This window comes from Miniopterus natalensis, chromosome 2 (assembly GCF_054644295.1).
Source record: "Miniopterus natalensis isolate mMinNat1 chromosome 2, mMinNat1.hap1, whole genome shotgun sequence".
NCBI lineage: Eukaryota > Metazoa > Chordata > Mammalia > Chiroptera > Miniopteridae > Miniopterus > Miniopterus natalensis.
The window spans coordinates 50,490,775-50,512,769 of NC_142082.1; the positions used below are offsets into that span (position 1 = coordinate 50,490,775).

The 21,995-nt window shown below is 38.5% G+C and overlaps 1 protein-coding gene across 1 annotated transcript; it reads left to right on the forward strand.

Moving 5' to 3' along the window:
• The first annotated feature begins 218 nt into the window (after positions 1-218).
• EDNRB (endothelin receptor type B) lies at positions 219-21,349 on the forward strand. Its single transcript, XM_016216478.2, has 7 exons — positions 219-945; positions 15,287-15,399; positions 15,530-15,734; positions 17,321-17,470; positions 17,842-17,975; positions 18,509-18,617; positions 20,079-21,349. Exons 1-7 carry the CDS (start codon positions 460-462, stop codon positions 20,211-20,213), a joined length of 1,332 nt encoding a protein of 443 aa, XP_016071964.1. The 5' UTR covers positions 219-459; the 3' UTR covers positions 20,214-21,349.
• Positions 21,350-21,995: the final 646 nt, after the last annotated feature.

Genomic DNA, 21,995 nt, shown 5'->3' on the forward strand with positions numbered 1-21,995 from the left:
GCACAGGCCCGTGGCCCCTCGGCGCCTCGGTTCCCTAACGGCCGCGTGTCCTCAGCCAGAAGGTCCACCGAGGAACTCCGCGAGGAGCCTCGGACACCGCCCCCCCCCCCCCCGCACGCCCCTTCCAGAACGCCCCGCCCCGCCGCGAGTCATTCACCCCTGAGGGGTGGGGGGTGGGTGACGCAGGGGAGAAAAACCACCAAACTACCGGGAAAGCTGGTTCTGGAAGGACAGTCGGCCGACGCAGGCGGGTCCCACCGGGCGGCTTTCCACGGGCGCGCAAACTTGAGTTACTTTTGCGCGCGGATAGCAGGGGCGCGGCTGCGCCCCGAGCTAGCGGTTTGCAGAGGCGCGGCTGAGGTGGCTGACCCAGGCGTCCTGTCCTCCTCCCCCTGCTGATCTCCAGACTTTGAAAGCTGCGGAGCGGCCACCCGACGCCCCCGCCCAGCAGGTAGCACTATGCAGCCGCCGCCAAGCCTGTGCGGACACGCCCTGGTGGCCCTGATCCTTGCCAGTGGTGTGGCGGGGGTCAAGGGACAAGAGAGGGGATCCCCACTGACTGGGGCCACTCCGCCACTTCTGGGGACCGGAGAGATAATGACGCCCCCTCCTAAGACCTCCTGGCCCGCCAGGTCCAACGCCAGCTCGCCGTGGTCGTCCGCGCCTCCTAAGACGCGTAAGGCAGGGAATCCCGCTGGAGCCCCGCCTCACGCTCTCTCCCCTCCCCTGTGCGAAGGATCCATCGAAATCAAAGAGACTTTCAAGTACATCAACACCGTGGTGTCCTGCCTGGTGTTCGTGCTGGGCATCATCGGAAACTCCACACTGCTGAGAATTATTTACAAGAACAAGTGCATGCGAAATGGCCCTAATATCCTGATAGCCAGCCTGGCTCTGGGAGACCTGCTGCATATCATCATTGACATCCCCATCAATGTCTACAAGGTAAAGGGCCCCTGCTAATTTCACGAGGGGAGGGTGACCGATTAGGGAGCAGGTGATGGGAAAGTCTTTGGAGGGAGCTTATTCAAGAAGATTCATCCCCTCCTGAAAATCAGTAAACACTGGAACAAAATTTCCTTCTGGTCTTCAGTACCCCCTGATAAGCTTAGAATAATTAAGTCCCCAGACCAGCAGCATCAACATTACTTGGGAACAGGTTAGAAATTACATTTTATGACCCCACCTCAGACCTGCTTTGGGGTGGGACACAATATTTTTTAATTTTATTTTAAAAGCCCTCCATGTAATTAGGATGAACTGTGAAGTTTGAGAACCACAGGTCCTGAAGAATCTTGTCTCTAAGTCCAGCTCACCAGGTACATTCTCTCTGCTCAAAATGTGGTCCAAAAGCAGGATTGATATCACCTGAGAGCCTGTTAGAACTGCAAGTCCACCCCAAACTTACAAAATCAAACCTGCATCTTAAGATTCATAAGTGACTCATTCACATGCACACGCACCTTGGGAAGCGGTTTCTTGGAGGACCTTGAAAGTAGAGGGGCTGGAATCTGTTTTTAGGAAACAAATGGGCTAGAAGAAAGAAACCTAGACTGGTGAGTAGAACACAGTTCCTCTGCTGTGAGTGACTGTACTATTCCTACTTTTTATTGGATGCCTGCAGTGGGCCAAGCACTGGGATAAATGTGGCACTCCTTTGTTCCTTCTGACAGTCCACAAGTAAATATTACCTCATTTTACAAATGATTAATAGGATGTTCAGTTTTCACAATGAGTAAGAGTTGGAGGCAGGAATCAGGCTTATCTGTCAGGTTCCAAAGTGATAGCTGCATCCTACTGATTACTTCATGGACCAGACCAAGGGCACTCAACTTAAAGTCTGTAAAGAATGGTTTCAGTAGCTAACATTAGTAAGTGATCACCATGGGCATCAGAGGAATTAGGCATGAAGAGCTAGGTCAGGACATAAACCCCCACACTACTTAATTCCAGGCAGCTTTGGAACTCTGAACACATCCAGACATCACTGGGCCTCAGTTTCCTCAACTCTACAATAAGGCTACTCATGCCCACTTCCTGGGGTCTTTTTAATGTTAAGAAAAATAGCCTAAGTGAAAGAGCTGGAAAATTTTAAAGGACTGTGCAAATATATAAAATTTCTTTCCCATCATGATTAGCAATAGATAGTGGCACATAAAAACAGAACCAAAGTGTAAGGGAATGGAAATGTGTTTTGCAGATTTGCCTAAGGCTAGTCCTGGACTCAGTACCAGAGGAAAAAAATGGGATGTAGTGTTGAGAAAGACTTGTAAGGGGTGCTTTGATCTTGTGGCAGGAGAAATTATCATCAGACATGCCTTTAAGTTGCCCTTCATGAATTTCTGAAAATCCTAATCCAAATAGCCATATTTTAAGCAAATTCTAGAAACTTCTGAGGTATAGAGATAGGAATCAGATTGCAATCCAGGCCCTAGAAGGAAATACTCCCAGAAATAAAGATAAATAAAAGAAATTCTAAAATTCTGCATGACAACTAGTGTTTTTGAACTTTGACAGTTTTCTGGGAGAAGCACAGGCTGAAATGGGCCCCTTAAATACAGTCACAGTCCCATTTGGGCCAGAAGTGACCCATTTATTTCTGAAGGAGTCCCATAGACCAAGTCCTACCACTCCAATTTGTCAGAGGAACTTCAATTCAATTCATCAAAATGAACTTCAGAAACTTCAGAGTGCAAGGTTTTGCGAGAAAATTTGAAATATGTGAAATAAGATCCTTCTCAAAAGGGAGATTACATCTAGTTTTGCTAGGCTTGCACAGAATTTTGTAAAAAGTCAGTTTAGGGAAATCCCAGGAAACCCCACACATCCAGCCCAGCTAGAAATGTCTCTAAGTCACCCAGCAGCTGAAGGGCTGTATGGAAGCTGGAGTTGAGAACATTTTCCTTCAGTGTGCTGCTTTCAGGCAAGATGTAAGTTTGCTCTTCCAGGACCAGCCTACTTTCTCCCTCTTGTCAAATTATTACATTTAATAAGCCGGAGAATATTCAACTCCCAAGGGGGCACATAGATTTTACTTTCATTTCAAATACCTTCATGATTTCCCTAGAGATGCATCCTTTTGCCTGAAGCCACTTAGTCTGCTACAGCTGTGTTTTTACTTCTGAAATAAGCAAATGAGTCATTACAAATCTGGCCATCTAGTCATCTATATTGGTCATAAACAAATCCATCACAAAGAATTAGGTTCTGTCACTATGTTTGCCATCATTGAATCCTACATGGTAGCCTTTAGTTGATTTGTATAGTCAAGTATACAAAGTATACTTGTATGTACAACTAGGTGTTATTTGAGGCGCAATATAATAATAATGGCTACCATTTATTATGCACTAGGTACTTCGTTTATTTCATTAAATCACTGCAGCAAAACATGTGCTCACCCCCCCATCTTATCACATGTTGCAGAAGTGAAGTCACTTGACCAGTCACAGTACTAGAAAGTGAACCAGCCATCTAGCCCTAGGACCTGTGGTCCTCATTCACCTGTACTGAGCGAGCTCAGAGACACACACATTTCTCCAACTTGGAGTGTTGCTGTGGTCACACTGGAGAGCACTGGTGGAATTGTGGCATACTTCCACACAGCAGGATGCTCGACAAGCATTTTCTGTCTTAATTTGAGTCATCTGAGGATTTCTATCTCCTGAAATCTCCTTCTGATGGTCTAAAGTGTGTATCCTAAAATCCCCTTCAGGTGGTCTGTAGTGTATAATATTGATAATAGCTATTTAGCAAGGGCTTTATTTACCAAAACACCTAATCCAGGACTAGTTAAGAGCCATTCAATGTGCTAAATGATTATGACACCATATAAGTATGTTTTTAAAAATGCATTGAGAATTTCAGGGTAGTCAGGTGTTCTACTTCACAGAAACTAATTTAAATGAATTATGAATGCCATTTAAATGTATCCATAAGTGGAGACTTGAATCTCTAAACCAGTGATTTCTAATTTTCTTTTTTATGAGATGTTACAATTGTCTTTGAGAATCCTGTTAATTATATTATATATAAGTAATATGTTATATATAATGTGTGTATATTATATATAATATATATTATAATTAATATATAATATATTATAATTTACATATATATGCACACTCTCACAATTTCCTGGGGTTCATAGAATCCCCAAATCCATTTGTTGGCACACCCAGGGGCCCAGAAATGTCAATGTGAATCTATTCCATTAATCTGAAGTTGAATAAATATAGAGTTCAATAAAGTAGACAAACCACAAAATGTCATAGATCTTGCTGGCAGCCACAGTTCTTGATACTGCTATAGAATGGGACACGACATCACAGGGAGGTGCTGCTGTGAGGGGCTGGCAACCCTTAGGAAATAGCTCTGCCCTGCCTTGATTCCCTCAAAGAACTAGGAGTCTGGAAACTTGGAGGTAGAATCCGTCCTCTCACCAGGTCTCCTGTGTCGGGGAGGAAACCCTGTGCTGAAGGCCAGAGAGGTGCTGTAGGACATTCAGTAAACTGAAGCTGTTGAAGGGCTTCGGATATTCATGTAAATATGCTGAAAATAAAAGCTTTATTTATCCTTTCAGCAGCACACACCAGGGCTGCTACACACTATATTGCATAAGACCATTCAGATGAAAAATGAAAACTGCAGTCATCCAAAGAGAATATTTAATTAAACATATATATATATATATATATATATATATATATATATATATATATATATATTAGATACATAAGTAGATAGGTAAATATAAGTTGCTACAGTGCTTGGCACATAATAAACAAATAAATTGGTGTGTGTGTGTGCGCGCGTGTGTGTGTGTGCATGTGTATGAATAAGAATGGAAATTTATTTAGGAATTTCTTTCAGCTTTGTCATTATAGACATGACTACAAATAGCGTCTTTGTACATTTGGCTTTGCACACATGTGTGACTCTACCTGAAGGGTAAATTTCTAGGACTAGAATTACTGTTTCAAAGGATGTGTCCATTTGTAATTCTGATACATATTGCCATATTGTGCTCCAAAGTTGTTATATTCTTAGTTTGAATCACTATTTTATATAACATCTCCATAGAGATATACATGTATTGAGATAAAGATATATACATATGTATACACATACACACACACACACACACACACACACCAGTATTTGCATGGTCTATATATATGTACTTGACCCAAAAGCCAGGGCTTAAGTCTTTGATGAGAGAATTCATCTTTTATTCACAAGCCACTTATTTGTGTCCTTCCTGTACAGACTACAATGAATGGGGTAGGTAATCTAGATGTTTGTTGCCTGTGAGAGTCTAACTACTAAATTAGCACCAATGTCAAAGCTGTGTTGGAAGCAAAAGAGCTGGGTGCACTTATGGACACTGTGAAAGTCTTTATATTGTTGGTTAGTTGGTTAGTTGATTTGTCTCCATTTGGTTTAATAGTGATATTCAACAAGCCTTGGTTGCAAGTTAAAGTTAAAATTTTTTTAACTTTGTTTCAACTTCTCAGGAAGTTAAAATTTCTTGATCAAACAATGAGTTTTTAAATTATTTATGGATTTTGTTTAACAATTTCACTATGTGCTCTATTTGTATGGATAATTGAGTTAATGTAGTTAATTCTCAAATATAGTTTCCTTTACATGTAAGCAATTGCTTTTGAAAACAAATCTGCTTATAAACTGATAAGGCAAATGTTGATATGGACATTAGTTTGATAAGGATCTGAATTAATTAGCTGTTCAGTGGTAGAGGATAGTGTTTTGAAAATTAGGCTGGTGACCTGCTGGAGTGCCTTAGATGGCTTTGCTGTTAAGACTTTGTAGGCTACTATTAGAAGCAAGAGGCTGCCTTCATAACTCTGAGAAGGAAAACTGCTGATCTTTAACATTTAACTAGTTTAGGAAGGGGTACATCTAACATTAAAATGCTAGCATGTCAAAATGTGGAATTGCTTCACTGAACCCACAAATGAGTTTTGAGTCAAATGACCTTGTCAGGTAATCAGATATTTTCTGCTTGCAACATAATCCAAACTATCTTTCTGAGGAAAGTCACCTTTCTCACTATTTGACCTTAGACTACTTGTACTTATCAAGGTTGTGTATAACTAACTAGTTTCATTAGTTAGAAGTAAAAGTTAATGGAACAACATCAAATTTAACTTTTAAAGTTATAAATTTCCAGTAAGTAAACAGAAGCAATGACATCATTGGGTACGGGAGTCTAATTTCTTCCAGGATAACACTGTTGCCACTTCTAGTTAAGTAAGTGAGATAATTGGCTAATATTTTATTACTATTTTGAGATGCTTCAGTAGCAGATGAATTTTGAACCCAAAATGGAACCTTGATACCTTTGAGATTCACTTATTTAAAGCAGAAAAAAATTAAGGAGCACCAATTAAGCACACTTAAAGCATTAGCTTTTAAAACATAGTAGTGAAAAGGAAGATTGTTACTTTGAATGATCTCAATTCAATTGACAAAACTAACAATCCCACCTTCCCAGCATAGTGCCTGCAACAGTCAATACAAGTTAAGGGCTGGTTGACAGAAGATGCTCTACATAAAATGTAATGGGAGTGGGATTTCTCTAATTTATATTTTTATAACTGTTCAGATGAAAAAGAAGGGGAAGTTTGCTCCCTTTTTCTCATAATATTGGTCATAAGTGTAGAACAGGTCAATAAGTGTAGAACAGAATTCAGATAACCCAGAAACTCAAGACTTCATCTTCCCAATTTACTGCTTCCCACGTGGATTCCCGTGACAAAATGGGTGGCAAGCACTTGGCCTTGGGCGATGAAAGTTTCCTTAGTTAACTCCGTGGTACTTCTTGGGTCTGCCTTTGATCTACAGCTTGGTCGCTTCATAAATCCAAGCCTCTTAAAATGTTGAGGAAATATTTCTTTCAACATGGTAAGGTTTACGTACCAGAGGCTTTACATTTTTTTCTTTGTTCATTTTAAATGAGTCGTTCAAGATTGAAGATATTTCCATAGCTGTGCAAGAGGCCGTCATAGCCAAGACCCTGTGGTTTCAGGGCCAAGACACCATGCTCTTCAACTCACAAAGAAAACCATATAAGGTTATCTCTGTGTGGCTAATATGCTATAGTTGACTGTTTTTAAAGAAACATGTCAAATGCTAATAAGTGATTAAGTGCTTTAAAGGGTGTTGACAGATAAAGCCTGAGCTGAAATAAGATTCAAGATGTAATTTATGATGTGAAACATTCGCTTTCAGTACTTGACAAAGTTAAAAAGAGGTTGGTTATGTTTGGAAGATAGCTGAGTGTGGTGTATGGTTATACCTTTGCCAACAACTTCTCTAATTTTAGACTTCTTTTCAGTGCTTTTATTTTAGAGATTTACTCTTTTTCTTTCCCTATAGATCCACTGGTGAAAATGTAATGAAACAAGAAAATAGCCAAAATGTGGTGGTAGAATTGAGTAAGAGGATCATTCTTGAGTCAGAAGTTTATTAGCAAAGTTGACTGAAGCGTTACTCAAGCAGTTCTCTGCCCCTGAAACTCACAGCCAGACTCCTGCCTCCTGCCTTGTGGCCCCTCTCTACTTCTCTCCTCTTTAGCTCCATCGTAGTTTCCAGAAGGGAGGAAACCTTGCTATGGATGTTTAAATTGCACACTGTCTTCTTTCCCCTCACTCAGTGTTTTCAGGTTCTTTTAAAGGGATTTTGGATTCTATAGCAATCAAATGTTTGATCTTAGTAGCTTACCAGTGTCCCGTAGGTATTCTCTGACTAGAATCAAGTTTAAGTAAGACATAAAATTAGTTAATAAGGTTTGTTGAATTCATTAAGTTTGAGTCTCTTTCTGAGCCATGTGGCCATCAGGTAGTTTCTTCGTCACGGTGATCCTCAGAAGAGTCAGCACAAATAAGTGACTGTAACAATAAGCTAGGTTTGTAAACAGTATTTCTTAATGCCCTTAGGTGAACCTTTTCAAAACTCATAATGTGTCAACAAACTTTTTAAAACACAAAGCGTGGATGTATATTTTAATTCAGATAATAGGAGAATAGTGGTCCTTCTATTTATTTACCTGTTACAGACCTGGGAATGAATTTCATTGTAACACTGGTAGGGAAATATATTAAAAGTGAACTTAAATTTCTCCCATGACATTTATTTTTTATCTTTTTTCTATCTCTTTGCTTCTTTTAGTGATTTTGTTTCAAGAAAACTTAGTTCATATTCATGGAGTCATCATTCTGTTTCAGCAAGTAATAAAAATGTTTCCCAAGTAGTGGAAAACCCTCTGTTTTGTGGGTGTACATGCAGGAGATTTCTAGGGAGAGAGCCTCTGTCTTGCACAACTCCAGGGGACACTCACTGTTCACATTCTGGCCTACTTAAGTGGAACTCCTGGGAGATAAACTGACCCACATACTTCTAACCCACATGGCCTAATTTGTAAGTGATTAAGTGCATTTTAATGGATGCAGGATGGAATTTGTAACTGATATTTGACCCTAGGGCACTGGTAAAATGTATGTCAAGAAAATATTTTCTATGCGCTTGACCAGCAGCTTCCCTTAATTCTCTCTGTAGGTAAGAATACAAAAAGAAGGAACTCTGACTTGGAAATCCTTGAATGAGAGGTGTCCTATGTTATTAAAATGCTAATTCAAATGCAGAAAAACTCTTATCTGCTTCAGGAAATAGAGATTTAAAAACAGAAGAATACACCCTTTTCCAAAGCTGCGAAACACAACCACTCCATTATTTCCTTCTTTTGACTCTTGCTGTGAAAACATAATACCAGTCATTTGAAACAAATGTTCACAGTTCATCATGAGATGGAACAAAGAGCAATCTGGCAAAGTAGTCCATTAATACGGTGCTCACCTACCCTCTTAAATGATCATCTCCTACCGGTGCTCTATGCTTGCTGCATCCATTTCCATCAAATTTACAACTAAAGCTCCTCCTAGAATCCCATTAGACAGTGAGAAGCAGTGGGTTCTGTTTTGTATCAGTCATTTCCTTGGCAGGTTTGAGTAGGAGGGAGAGGGTGGAAGAGAAATTTTTGCTTTTGACCTTGACCAGACTGCTTGGAAGGCAGAACTCCAACAATTAGAACAGCCAACCTTCGCACTTAAGGCCCTGGCTCTGTGTGTCAAGAAAACCTGACCATCTTAAAGGGGGGGGAGGGGGACATGAACTAGATGAGACAAAAAATAAATCCAAAGTTATCTCAATTCTCTAAAGGACTTGTTTCAAATATGAGAACTGAAAAACATGACAAAAGTTTTATAAGATTTCTGTTTTCTTATCAAATTCATTCATTCATCCATTCACTCATTCATTCACCTGTTACTCAACAAGCATTTAAATGAGTAGCCACTGTATGCCAGGCACTGTGCTAGGCATTAAAAATGTAGTAGAATATTCTGAAGCAAATAAGCAGTTAAAACTCAGTGTTTACTCGTAATTAAAAAAAATAAATTAAAGAAAATGGCATATACAGTTAATGAGGCTAATGAACCTTTGTTAGTATAAGATGGTTAACTTTGGAATTTCCAGACTTTATGGGGCTTGATTCCTTTGGGCATTAAGAGTGGTGTGTATTATAGGGCTTTCTTCATTTAATTTCTCAAGAGTGTATTTTTTAATTAAAAGGAGAAGAGAAAAATGTAAATCCCCCACGTGGAGAGATTTTGTAAGACTCACTTAACAATACACTTAAAGAAAGGATATTTATTTCCTGTTCATGCTATTTATTCTTTTAGAAACTAAATAAATAAACCAAAAACCAAAACCCCAAACTTTATTATCTAAAAATAATTGTATAATGTAATTTAAAAATAATTTATTTGGATTCTGTTGTCTGTTTCTCCTTTCTTAAACAGCTGTTCCAACCTAAAGTTATGAAATCACAGTCATCCTTGAACAGAAACCTTATAATCATTAGGGTCATGTCTTTTTCAAACTAGTGATTATTTATTTGTGTTTATTCATACAAAAAATGTGCTAGGGAAGCAGCATAAGCCTGGGGGAAGGGTCAGCACAAGCACAGGCTATCACTTGTCAAATGGGTGCCACACTGCTTATAGGACTCAAAGTAACAAAGCTCTCCCTTGGATGAGCCATCATGATGTACAAACCAGCATCAGTTATGGGAGTATTTCCTAACTGGCTCACGTTTGCTAAATGATAGGTAATAGATATTCAAACTTAATTTTAAACAAGACCTAAAAATGTATTCCATGTAGCAGGAACCTAGAAACAATATCAAGCTCTAAGATTCTTTTTTCAATCGAAGAGACTTCTCTTATTACATGCTTGATTTGTCTTCAGAATGCACACCTTACCCTTAAGATACCTAATTTAATGGGGTAAATTAAAAAACAAACAAACAAACAAAAACAAGAAAAAAAACACATAAAGAATGAAAATGTCATTGCCAATTTAAAGTTATAGTTGGCCCTGCCTGGTGTGGCTCAATGGTTAGAACATCAGCCTGCACTGAAGGGTTATGTGTTCGATTCCCAGTCAAGGGCACATACTGGGTTGCAGGTTCCATCCTCAGCCCAGTTGGGGCTCATGAGGGAGGCGGCCGATTGATGTTTCTCTCTCTCTTTTTCCATTCCTTCCCTCTCCCTCCCTCCCTTCTACTCTCTCTAGAGATTGATGGGAAAAAATGTCCTCGGTAAGGATTAAACATAAATAAATAAACAAATAAATAAAATTATAGTTGTTTCTTCTTGCAATAAAGAAAATCAATTTCTTCCACATTAGGAAAGCTATATTGTTGGACTTCAAATTATAAGTGTTGGATGTCATTATTTTTGTCACTAATTAGTGAAATAATTCCCAGGAATTATAAAAATCCGTAAGAACATTTTTTAACCAAATTTAAAGAAGGCATCTTGATTGAGAGTGATTTTTTTTTTTTAACTTCACAGCTGTTCCCTCATCCAGGGCTTTGTTTACCATTAAACAAGAGATGGTTGTCTTTGCATTTTAAATAAGCTCCAAGCATTAAATTGCTCAGATTTTCTTGATGGAGGAGGCCACTAAGAGAGAGATGAGCATCCGTAGTAGGCATGATTACTGCCATAGGCTATCAGACTTTTCTCAGCGTCTCCACAAAGCCTTTTGATCAGGAAGAGGCAGAGATTGTCAAAGTCATCCTTCCCACTACAAAATAGTAGGAGTGACAGTGGGTCCTCACCTTTCGTGGCCACTAAGGACCAGCACCATTCAAGTCAGACCTGAAAGGCTGAAATCTTGAAAGCTGATAAAGGCTACTGTTCTTTACTTTGTAGCTCCTTTCCTTTTGTAAGAGCAGATTAGAAAATTGTAATCTCTCAGTTATGATTAGCTTTCTGACTATCTCTGTGTTGAACTTGAAGAGAACTGTTATAATTTTCAGTTTGTGTTTCCCTATCCCCTGTGATAACTTGGGTCAGAGGTTGAGCCGCAGGCCTCCCAGTGGTATGAAGAGCAATAATCCAGTTTCTAGGCTGAGCCAAAAACAATAGTAACCACAGAACAGGGCCTGGACTCAGTGCAGAGCTCGTTTTCATTGGCCAGACTTCTTTCCCCCCAGTGGCCTGGGCACTCATTCATCTTGATCCATCTGTTGGCTGTACTTCTGTGATACTAATATTTGCATATTTAGAAATAGTTTGAGACACTAAAATACTTGAAACTATCCAAACTTTTGGACATGATGTGAATAAACTAGCTAGGTTGTTAGAAGAAAATTTTACTCTGTATCTAGATACTTTACCGTTGTTTGACGCATAGCCCTGGGTTTAAAAATACTAATATTGATTTTAATTCTAAACATTCTTTTTTTTCTAAGATCAGGTTCTTTAAAACACTACAGACTCTAGAATCACACTATGTGAGTCCAAAACTGAATGGCTTGAACAGTAAACATCTATTACTTTACACCAAGTCTGTGGTTCAGGGATTCAGGAGCCACTCACTCAGGGTCGGTCGCTCATGGGGTGCAGTCAAGATATTGGCAGGGTTGAAGCTATCTGAAGGTTTGCCTAGGGCTGGAGGATCTTTTTCATTCACACACCAGGCAAACTGGTGCTCGCTGTTTTTAGGAGGTCTCAGTTCCTTGCCATGTTGGCCTCTCCATAGAAGTAAGTGCATGGGTGTCTTCCTGACCTGGCAGCTGCCTCTCCCAGAATGAGTGACCCCGAGAGAGCAAGGGAGAAGCCTGATGCCTTTTATGAACTCAGATGTCACACATCGTCACTTTCACCACACTCTATTCGTTCAAAGCAGATCATTAAGTTCAATCCACGTTCAAGGGGAGGGAAATGAGACTTCACGTTTTGAAGGGAAGCGTTTTGCTTGCTTTTTTTTTTTTCTTCTTCCTAATACATCTAAGGACAATCAGTATGATTAGACAAAATATTGTCTGGGTAATATATACCAAGCTGGGTTTGGCAGAGTCCTTGTAACCGTCTGGGATCTATTTTTTCTTATGTTTCCAAGGGCAATTGGCAGCTCTTTCAAAGCATCTCGACTTCATAGCTGGTTCAGACTCCTCACATCTGACACCCAACCCATCAACAAGTCCTAGTGTCTCTACCTTCAAATATATATAAATCTACCTTCAATATATTCAAATACAACTCATTCTCCACAGCCCCAGGGCACCACAAGGTCCAGTTCACCACACGCTCTCATCAGAGCTGGGTTTCTCAACCCCGCATTAAAGTCTACACTGAGCAGCCAAAGTGGTCTTTTTAAAAACATGAATAAAATCACTCTATATTCCCTTTTAAAAACCTTGCAATGGCTTTCCTCAAGAAAAAAAAAACCCCAACAAAACAAAATCAAACACTTTGCTGTACAACTTCATCTCCGCTGCAGCCTTGGTAGACTCCTTCCTACCGGTTCAGCTCACCCAGCTTATTTTAACCTCAGGGCCTTTGCAGTAGTTCTTTCCTCTGCCTAGAATGCTCTTTGCATGGCTTACTCTCTTATTTTAGTCAGGTCTTATTCAAACGTTGCCCCTTCAGATAGACCTTGATGGGAGGCCTATCAGAAAGCATCCCAAATCCTACCACACTCCCTAAATATGACACTCCCTGTGTGACACCATATTAAATATTTATGTGTTTTTTGTCTGTCTCCCTCACTAGACTGTAAGCTCTATGAAAACAGGGAATTTGCCTTGTTCACTGATACCATGTGCACCCTGTATTCAGAATGGTTCCTGGCACATAGTTATGAGTCTTGATTAATCCAGAAATCACACGATAGAGGCTAGTCTCACCCACAGATATATTTTGTTAATACAATGATGATATCCGGCAGTGTTTTTCTAAAAATATGATTTAGTCACCTTAGCCGGTTTGGCTCAGTGATTGTAGCATCGGCCCATGGACGGAAGGGTCTCAGGTTGGATTCTGGCCCACAGCATGTACCTCAGTTGCAGGCTCAGTCCCCGGCCCCAGTCAGCACAGGAGTGGGAGGCAACCAATCAATGTATCTCTCTCACACTGATGTTTCTCTCTCTCTCTCTCCCCCTTCCCCTCTCTCTGAAAGAGCAATGGGAAAAATATCCTCTGGTGAGGATAAAAATATAAAATAAGATAAAAATATTATTTAGTTGACACCTCTTATAAATTGTGGGATTTCATATAAAAATTCCCATTTGGGGTTAAAAATTAAGAGATACTTATATTTGGAGTCCTTTGGCAAAAATCATGTCATGTTTATCAGCAGCTACTTCTTATAGACAGGATTTACTCCAGGCCCCACCACTCCCTATTATATTTTTGATACCAATGTCCTTCCTACTCCAACCCCCTTCATTCCTCTGTATTAGCCACATGGCCCTGTAGGCTTTCAGGACCCTAGAATAAGCATATTTATGGTAAGTTTGCCAATATTTGTCCTACGTATCAGTGCAATTTTTTTATGTAAAACTTATAAATGAAATTGGTCCTATGTTGGATTTCCAACTCATATTCATACTGAGACACACATTTCAGCCTTTGGTGCCATTCTAGTTATAGAATAATCACTCAGCTTGACACACTTAACAAAGAACTTTTGCTAATGAAAGAAAGGAAGGACCCAATTGTGTTTCAAAATAATTTTTACTTTCAGAAGGTTATTTTTTAAAACATAAAAAAAGAAACATAGTTTCAAATACTTTTCTTTATTTTCAAAACCTCATGAACATTCAATCCAGATGTTTACCTAAAATGATTCATTTACCAGTGTGGGGCACACCCAGTTGTCCTAAAAAAGAAAATAACTGAGTTTAACAATAGACGGTTACATAGTCTGAAGTCAGATCAAGAAAAGAAAAAAAAAAAAAATATATATATATATATATATATATATATATAATAGCAGGAACTATGTATTTTTACTCACTGTATAACCAGTGTCTGCATATATTAGGGACTTGAATATATATATTAAGCATCTGTTATGTGTCAGAAACTGTATTAGGCAGTTGCAGAACCCATATTCTGTCAAATATTCTAGAAGTGCCAGACAGCAAAAACTAAACAAAACAAACAAGTACATGTTATTACATAAGCAATAGGAGTTGATAAGTACTATAGATATAAAGGAAAGTGGAGTAGGGTTAGGTGGATGGGGAGACCTGACTGATTACTGTTCTTAATAGTGTGATCAGGGTAGATCACGTTGAAAAGATGAGACTTAAGCAAGACCAGAAGAGGCAAAGGAGTTTGCCTTCTAGATCTGTGGAGAAAGAGTCTTTCAGAATAAGGAAAGATCTAGAGTAAAGCTCAAAGGCAGGAGTGTGCCTAGTATGTTCAAGGAGCAGCAATGCCTACTCTGGCTGAGTTGCTGTGCAGTCAAGGAAGTTGACTAAGGTAAGAATAAGTTCTCCGTAGGAGTACTGTATTCTTCCTAGCTAAGGAACATTTATCACCGCTTTTTAATTAAGCTATATTTTGATTTGGCCATGGCCTGAGCATTGGAGACTCCATAACAGTGTATATGACATTCTCAGCACTTCAGCTTCAAATTTTTTAGGGGAGCTGGCCCCAGGTGGCCCCACGGTGGAGAACCTGATCCTGAGCTACTATAGATGCATAGCAGACTCCTCCCAGCACACTCTCCTGTTCCATATGTCAAACACTGGTGCTTTCCAAAGGAGCAGTCCATGAAGAAAAGAATAAGAACTGAAATTTATTATCCTATCTTATTCTGCATGTTAATTACCCTCCACTACGTAATGCAGCTCAGAGGGTGCCTTGTAAAAATCTCCCTAATAGAGCTTCATGTCTCAATGCAGCTACTCGCCAAGGACTGGCCCTTCGGAGTTGAGATGTGTAAGCTGGTGCCCTTCATACAGAAGGCCTCCGTGGGAATCACGGTGCTGAGCCTGTGTGCTCTAAGTATTGACAGGTAAGAGCGTATATAAGTCAGGCATATCCTGAGCACTACTAGTAATTGCTATGTTACTTGGAAAATAGCTATGGAATTCAATAAAACCAGGCTCTGCCGGCTTGACAAACAATTTTATTTTGCTCTTCAGATATCGAGCCGTTGCATCTTGGAGTCGAATTAAAGGAATTGGGGTTCCAAAATGGACAGCAGTAGAAATTGTTTTAATTTGGGTGGTCTCTGTGGTTCTGGCTATCCCCGAAGCTGTGGGTTTTGAAATGATTACCACTGACTACAAAGGGAGTTATCTGCGAATCTGCTTGCTTCATCCCACTCAGAAAACAGCCTTCATGCAGGTAAATTTTACATTTTTTTCCCCTTTCTGTTCTTGCCTTATAAATATTCAGCTATTTTTCCCCTAATTTCCCCTTCTTGGAAGCTATTGATTTATGACTGCCCTTGGCATACATTAAGTGTGTAGGTCCCAGGACTGCAGGGTTAACTGTGACTAATGGCCCAGGCTGCAGGAAGCTGGGGCCCTACCTCTCCAAGAATCCCCAGGCACTCAGGGATACAGATAAACCAGGTCCACATGAGAAAATCAATCTGAATTTATAGCCTTTCTGTGCAAATTCCCACAAGGACTGGCAACTACTCCATTTTCTGCTTAAGACAGCATAGCAGTCATCAGAGGGAGTAGATAGTTCAGGGATTGATCAAGTAGAATTCGCCCTGGTATGGATGGGTCCTGTCTCCTCTCTAAAGAGAAAGATGACATTGCAAAGAAGTTTTCACCTTGGCCATTTATTCAAGAACATTTCGTCAGGTGACAGGAAAAGGTGGGAAATGCTGGTCATCAGAAGATAGGTCCTAAGTGTAACAAGCTCTTTCCAACAGAATGGGTGAAGCAGAGTTACTGCAAAGGGGCCTGGCCTGCCTAAGGGTCACCAATGATTATTTTGCATTTCCCATATAAGAAAGTTCTACAAAACTTTATGAATTGTATATATTATAATCATAAAAAGAATAAAGAGGGGCATTAATGTGAAATTGAGAATGAAATGGCTGGTTTCTTGTTTCTTATTAGTTAAAAGGGAAAGTGTACGAGATAAATTACCTAAATCCTGCTCCTACACAGATACAGCTATAGCAACAATTACAAAACAAACAAACAAAAACAAAGAATAAGAGCAAAGGAATATGTCCTAAACAGCTTTGACTTTTTAACTGATTGGTTAGATTTATACATTACTAAGCTAAATGATTAACATGGGCCTTTTTTGTATCTGTTTTTCCCATGAAATAAACATGTTAAAAAGTGAAAATTTTCCTTAAACACTATGATGTCTTTACATACTCAGATGTGGTATTTCACACAAAGAATGGCTTAGAGATAACTAGTTTATGTGAAGACAAAAATACCTAAATTACCAAATATTTTAAATTTTGTCTAACTGATTAAATTTTAAAGGATATTTATAGCCCATTGCTTTTGAGAACTGAAATGCCTTTTAGGAAAAGTTTGTTTTATCTAATATAAGCATTTAATTATTGGTTCAGATGTGACCTGATAAAGTTTATATAGTGTTTATAAAATGGATCCACTTTAGAAAATAATTATTCTGTAATGGTTTTTTTAAATTTAACATTTGTCATAAAAGTTTCTTAGAGAGGAATATTAATCATAAAACTCTCTTCCCACAGACTCATAGATAGAGAGCAGGCAGGCTGCTCTGATGGGGCAATGGGAGGCTTAGAGGGAGTGGTTGTTGGAGGGGTTTAGAAAAAGATTTAAAAAGAGAAAGAACTCACGGACGTGGACAATAGTGTGGTGATTGTGGGGGAGGCGTGGAGAGGGAGGAGTGGAAGTGGATAGGGTAAAGGGGGAATAAATGGTATGGAAAAATAAAAAAATAAAGAGGAAATTCTTTCTTCCCCATAGTTTTACAAGACAGCTAAAGACTGGTGGCTATTTAGTTTCTATTTCTGCTTGCCATTGGCCATCACTGCATTTTTTTATACCTTGATGACCTGTGAAATGTTGAGAAAGAAAAGCGGCATGCAAATTGTTTTAAATGATCACTTAAAGCAGGTAAGAAAGTAGAAATATTTCTAATTCATGATTACAACTATGATTATGAATAACAAAAATATTATAATGATAAATTAAAATTACTATATACTAGAGCACATCTCCTTTTTCCTTGCTCTGATATATTTTATATTATCTATTTAGGCATATTCTGTATAATCTAAGGAACCTAGAAAAAGCTATTACTTTTTAAATATGAATCTCATTTTAGTTTTAATTGACGTTAATTATTCAACTTAAAGCTCAGTGTCCTGCATTTTTACAAATGCTACTGACTTTTTATAAACAATATTAAATATTCTCTTTGGGAAAGGAGGGCACTGAGATTATAATGAGCCACATTTCAGGGTCTGACTATGGTTTTATTTCAGAGACGGGAAGTGGCCAAAACGGTGTTTTGCCTGGTCCTTGTCTTTGCCCTGTGCTGGCTGCCCCTTCACCTCAGCAGGATTTTGAAGCTCACTCTTTATGACCAGAATGATCCTAATAGATGTGAACTTTTGAGGTAAGAAAAGTAAAATAGAGATAGTTTTGTAAATGAATATCACACAGGAGTTTTTCACTGATCCTTTTCATAGGTAGAAACAGAGAATACCATTTTTCTGATCCTTAGGGAATAATTAAGATTTTTTACCTTCCCTTCTCTCATAAAAGAAGGGACTAAAAGGAGCTGTGGAGAATGCTGGGGCTGGAGAGCCAGAGTTGTTCAAAGAAGTGTGTCTCATGCTCGAAAATAGCAGGTCTAATTCTCCTTTGTACATTGCAGAACTTTTCTTTTCAGCCAGCCACAGCACTTCTAAATATAAAATTTTCTTTTAAAGGAGAGAATTGGGCATGGTGTGGGGGAGGGTGTGTGGGATGACAGAGACAGAGAATGAGAGAGAGAGAGAAATCATTATCAGCAAAGACCAGTAATAAAGTCAAAACCATTGAATATATGGGTAATTTTTTTTCTCCACGAAAACACAAAAGTCTGTAAAGAATACATGCTCAGAGCAGCACATTTTTCACAGGCATGTTTTGGGTTATTTTTTGCAGCTTTCTGTTGGTATTGGACTACATCGGCATCAACATGGCCTCCCTGAATTCCTGCATTAATCCCATAGCTCTGTATTTGGTGAGCAAAAGATTCAAAAACTGCTTTAAGGTAAGACAGTATTCCAAAATAAAAAGGTCTTTTTAATCTGGCATCAAATAGATCCCTTCCAAACTATTAATATCTCTCTCCAGAGAGCTCCAGGATATTTACAGTTTTCCCTTGCTTTACACCATGGGCGATTTTTAAAAATATGACTTTTGCTCACAAATCACTATAGTTGGTTGATTTCTAGTAAATCCTAGTCAACCGCTTACTGCCCCAGCCGATCAGTTACACTCATAGAATTGCTTTTAAAAATTACCTGCACCGATGTCTGACAGACATCACATGATAAATAAGAGCTAAACATGAATTAAATGTGCTGATCCCATTTGGGGTACATTTTGGACTATGCAGCACAATTTGTAGTCTAACTACATTGGTCTCCTTTTCACATGGACGAGAGAACAGCAAGTCAAACAAAGAAATTGATCCAGGTCCCACATCCTCTCTTCCACCCTCTTAGCAGAGCTGTGCTACTAGCGTGGAATATGCTGAGTTACTCCTCGGTGGGCTGCAAGCACCGTAACATTCATCCATCCATCCACTCGCTCCTTCAGCAATCCAACATGGAAAAATATTTCTTCCCTTTCTGTGGGAATGATCCATTTGTCCCTGGTAGTTCCTCATTGGAAAGCCAAGAGCTTAGCTTCCTTGTAAACTCTAAGGCGGCCTATAAAATTCTTTGCCCACTCATAAACTCGGATTTTAGAAGAGAATGTTCATTAAGATCAACTCCCTCATTTTATAGAACAGAAAACAGTGGACCTCCCATTTCCTTATATATGAAGATTCTCAGAAAACAAACAGAATTAACAGAGTTTTGAATTTTTAAAAATCCAAGAAAAATGGATAAATGAAACTGAGATACTTATATACTTTATAAGCTTATCGTGTAACAGTATTGAATAGGCACATGAGAACAGCATGTGGCTGCAAAAACTGGCAGTGTAATATTAAGGTCATTGATATGGAAAGACGTCTATGACACTGTCAAGTGAGAGAAAGCAGGTAATGAAACAGTACATATAGAATAGTTTTATTAAAATTAATTATACACACATTTCCACGCACATGCTCATATACAGTCATGTGTATATGTGTATGTGGTGATATTTCTCCTTGCATAGGAAAAAGCCTTGATTTACATATTTATCAAGTATTAAGAGTATTTCTCAAGTAGTCAAAGTTAAATATCAAGAATTAAGAGTGGCTTTCTCCTTTAGTGTTAATTAAAAGGTGAGGAATTTTAATTACATACATTTTTCCTTCTCTGTGTCTTCTACTTCAAAAACAGTTATCATATGCTACTTATGTAATTATATGTTTTTAAGGGGAAAAATCAGAGTGCATGGAAAGAAAGCGGCCCAAGAATTCCAAGTCATGCAAAGAAAGTCAGAGCCCTAGAGAGTAGAAGTTGTGACAATGTAACTGATGTGAATGTATAATGAATGTCTTTGTTTTGTACAGTCATGTTTATGCTGCTGGTGCCAGTCATTTGAAGAAAAACAGTCCCTGGAAGAAAAGCAGTCCTGCCTAAAGTCCAAAGCTAACGATCAGGGATATGACAACTTCCGTTCTAGTAATAAATACAGCTCATCTTAAAAGAAGGAATATTCACTTAACTTCATTTTCCTCATTTTAAACAGAAGTCATTAAAACAATGAGGCATTTGCCAAAACAAAACAAACTGTGGGCTTGCACAAAGCAATGTAAAAATTTAAGAGTGATTATTTTCTTAACACTCATAGTTACACATGACATTTTATAAACTGTTTACAGGATGAAAAGAAAAGCAGTGAGAATTAAGAAAGCTTCATTGTGAAAGCACTTAATTTTTTACAGTCAGCACTTCAATGTAGCTCTTAATAACTTCCAGCATATTCATACATTACTTACATTTAAATTGAGCGCACTAAGAATTTCTATTAAAGAGATTTATTTTTAAATTAATGTGAATCTGATATAAAGGAAAAATGTGTCACTGTAAAGTGAAATTTTTAAATGAAGTTTAAATCACTTAATTTAAAGTTTTAAAAAATCCTATTTAAAAAACTTCTTGTATTAATAGTGTCACACCATTGGCTGGACTATTATTGGATACAAAATGTTTAAGCAGTTTAGCTGGTGTATTTTTTTTATTTTTTTTTTTACATTAGAAACATTTCAATGATCATAAGGGAGTATCAGAAAGAGAGATAAAAGTTTTTGAAAATCATTTAACTTTTTACATTCAAATAAGATCAAATGTCACAAACGGAGAGACAGAGAAAGTTGGGAATGCTGTCCTGAAAGATTACTTTACAATCTCTCATTTAAGAACTCTGCAAAGGAAATGCTACCTACAGATTTTTTCAGTATTATTAAAACGTTCTTCTTTTACTATCACTATTGAAGCCTGAAGGCTACTTGTTTAGTTTCATCTGTAAATACTTCACTACAATACACAATGTGTAGATGATTAAACTAAGGGCAGGTCCCGGTTCCTACCTTTACAATGGAGGGATGCTAGTGACTCGCAGGAGACAGAATGTGAGTTGCCTGGAGCACTGTTCACATGGCCAAGCTAAGGCAACGCCCTCTCTCGCCCTTGCTGTAGTTAAGATGATCTCTGGTGTATGCATAATAGGATCGTTAAAATACTATTTTTTAAGATCACACAAATAGGCAATTTAACAGCTACCTGTAAAACTTATTACTAATTTTATATTATATTTGTAAGTAAATAATAGAAAAAGGTTCTTGATGTTGTGCTTTTCTGTCATTTACAGGCAAAACTGTTTTGGTTTGTGTGTGTGTGTGTGTGTTTTAGATTATAAGAACCTCTTACTTTGTGGGTTCCTGCTTAATTCTTTCATTTCCATAGCAAAATGCCTTACGTTGACTTGGAATGAGATGTGTGTGAAAGTACAAGAGAAAATGAAAGCGAGCGGAAATGAGGTGGGGGTGCAAGTCAACCCATGGGGACAGATTCCCATTCTTAGCCTGATGTTCGTCACTACCCCGTCACATCAATGCAAAAGGTCCTGGTTCGGTTCCAGCAAAACACAGTGCAATGTTCTCAGAGTGACTTCAGGAACAAATTGGGCCCAAGAGCTTTAACTCACTCTTAAAATAAACAGTTTCCACTTTTTTTTTATTTTAGTAACCCAGGGCCACATGTTGGAAATAAGCTAGTGATGTTGTTTTCTGCCAGCATCTAATTGATACAGCAAACCAAAACCCAAAAATATGGCCAAAAGGAAAAGACAATAACTAATTCACAGGGCACCTGGATTCTATTTGGGAATCCCTCACAGTCTTGTTTATTAATTTCTTCCTGATCACTGTTTCCATTGCCTGTCATCACAAAAGACATTTCCAACTTTTAAGCAAAATCCAAAAAAA

Excerpts from the sequence above, each read along its gene's own strand:
- EDNRB (XM_016216478.2), top strand. The coding sequence starts at position 460 with ATGCAGCCGCCGCCAAGCCTGTGCGGACACGCCCTGGTGGCCCTGATC. Across the intron at positions 15,400-15,529 it reads TGTGCTCTAAGTATTGACAG|ATATCGAGCCGTTGCATCTT; the intron begins GTAAGAGCGTAT and ends TTTGCTCTTCAG. Across the intron at positions 17,976-18,508 it reads AATAGATGTGAACTTTTGAG|CTTTCTGTTGGTATTGGACT; the intron begins GTAAGAAAAGTA and ends TATTTTTTGCAG.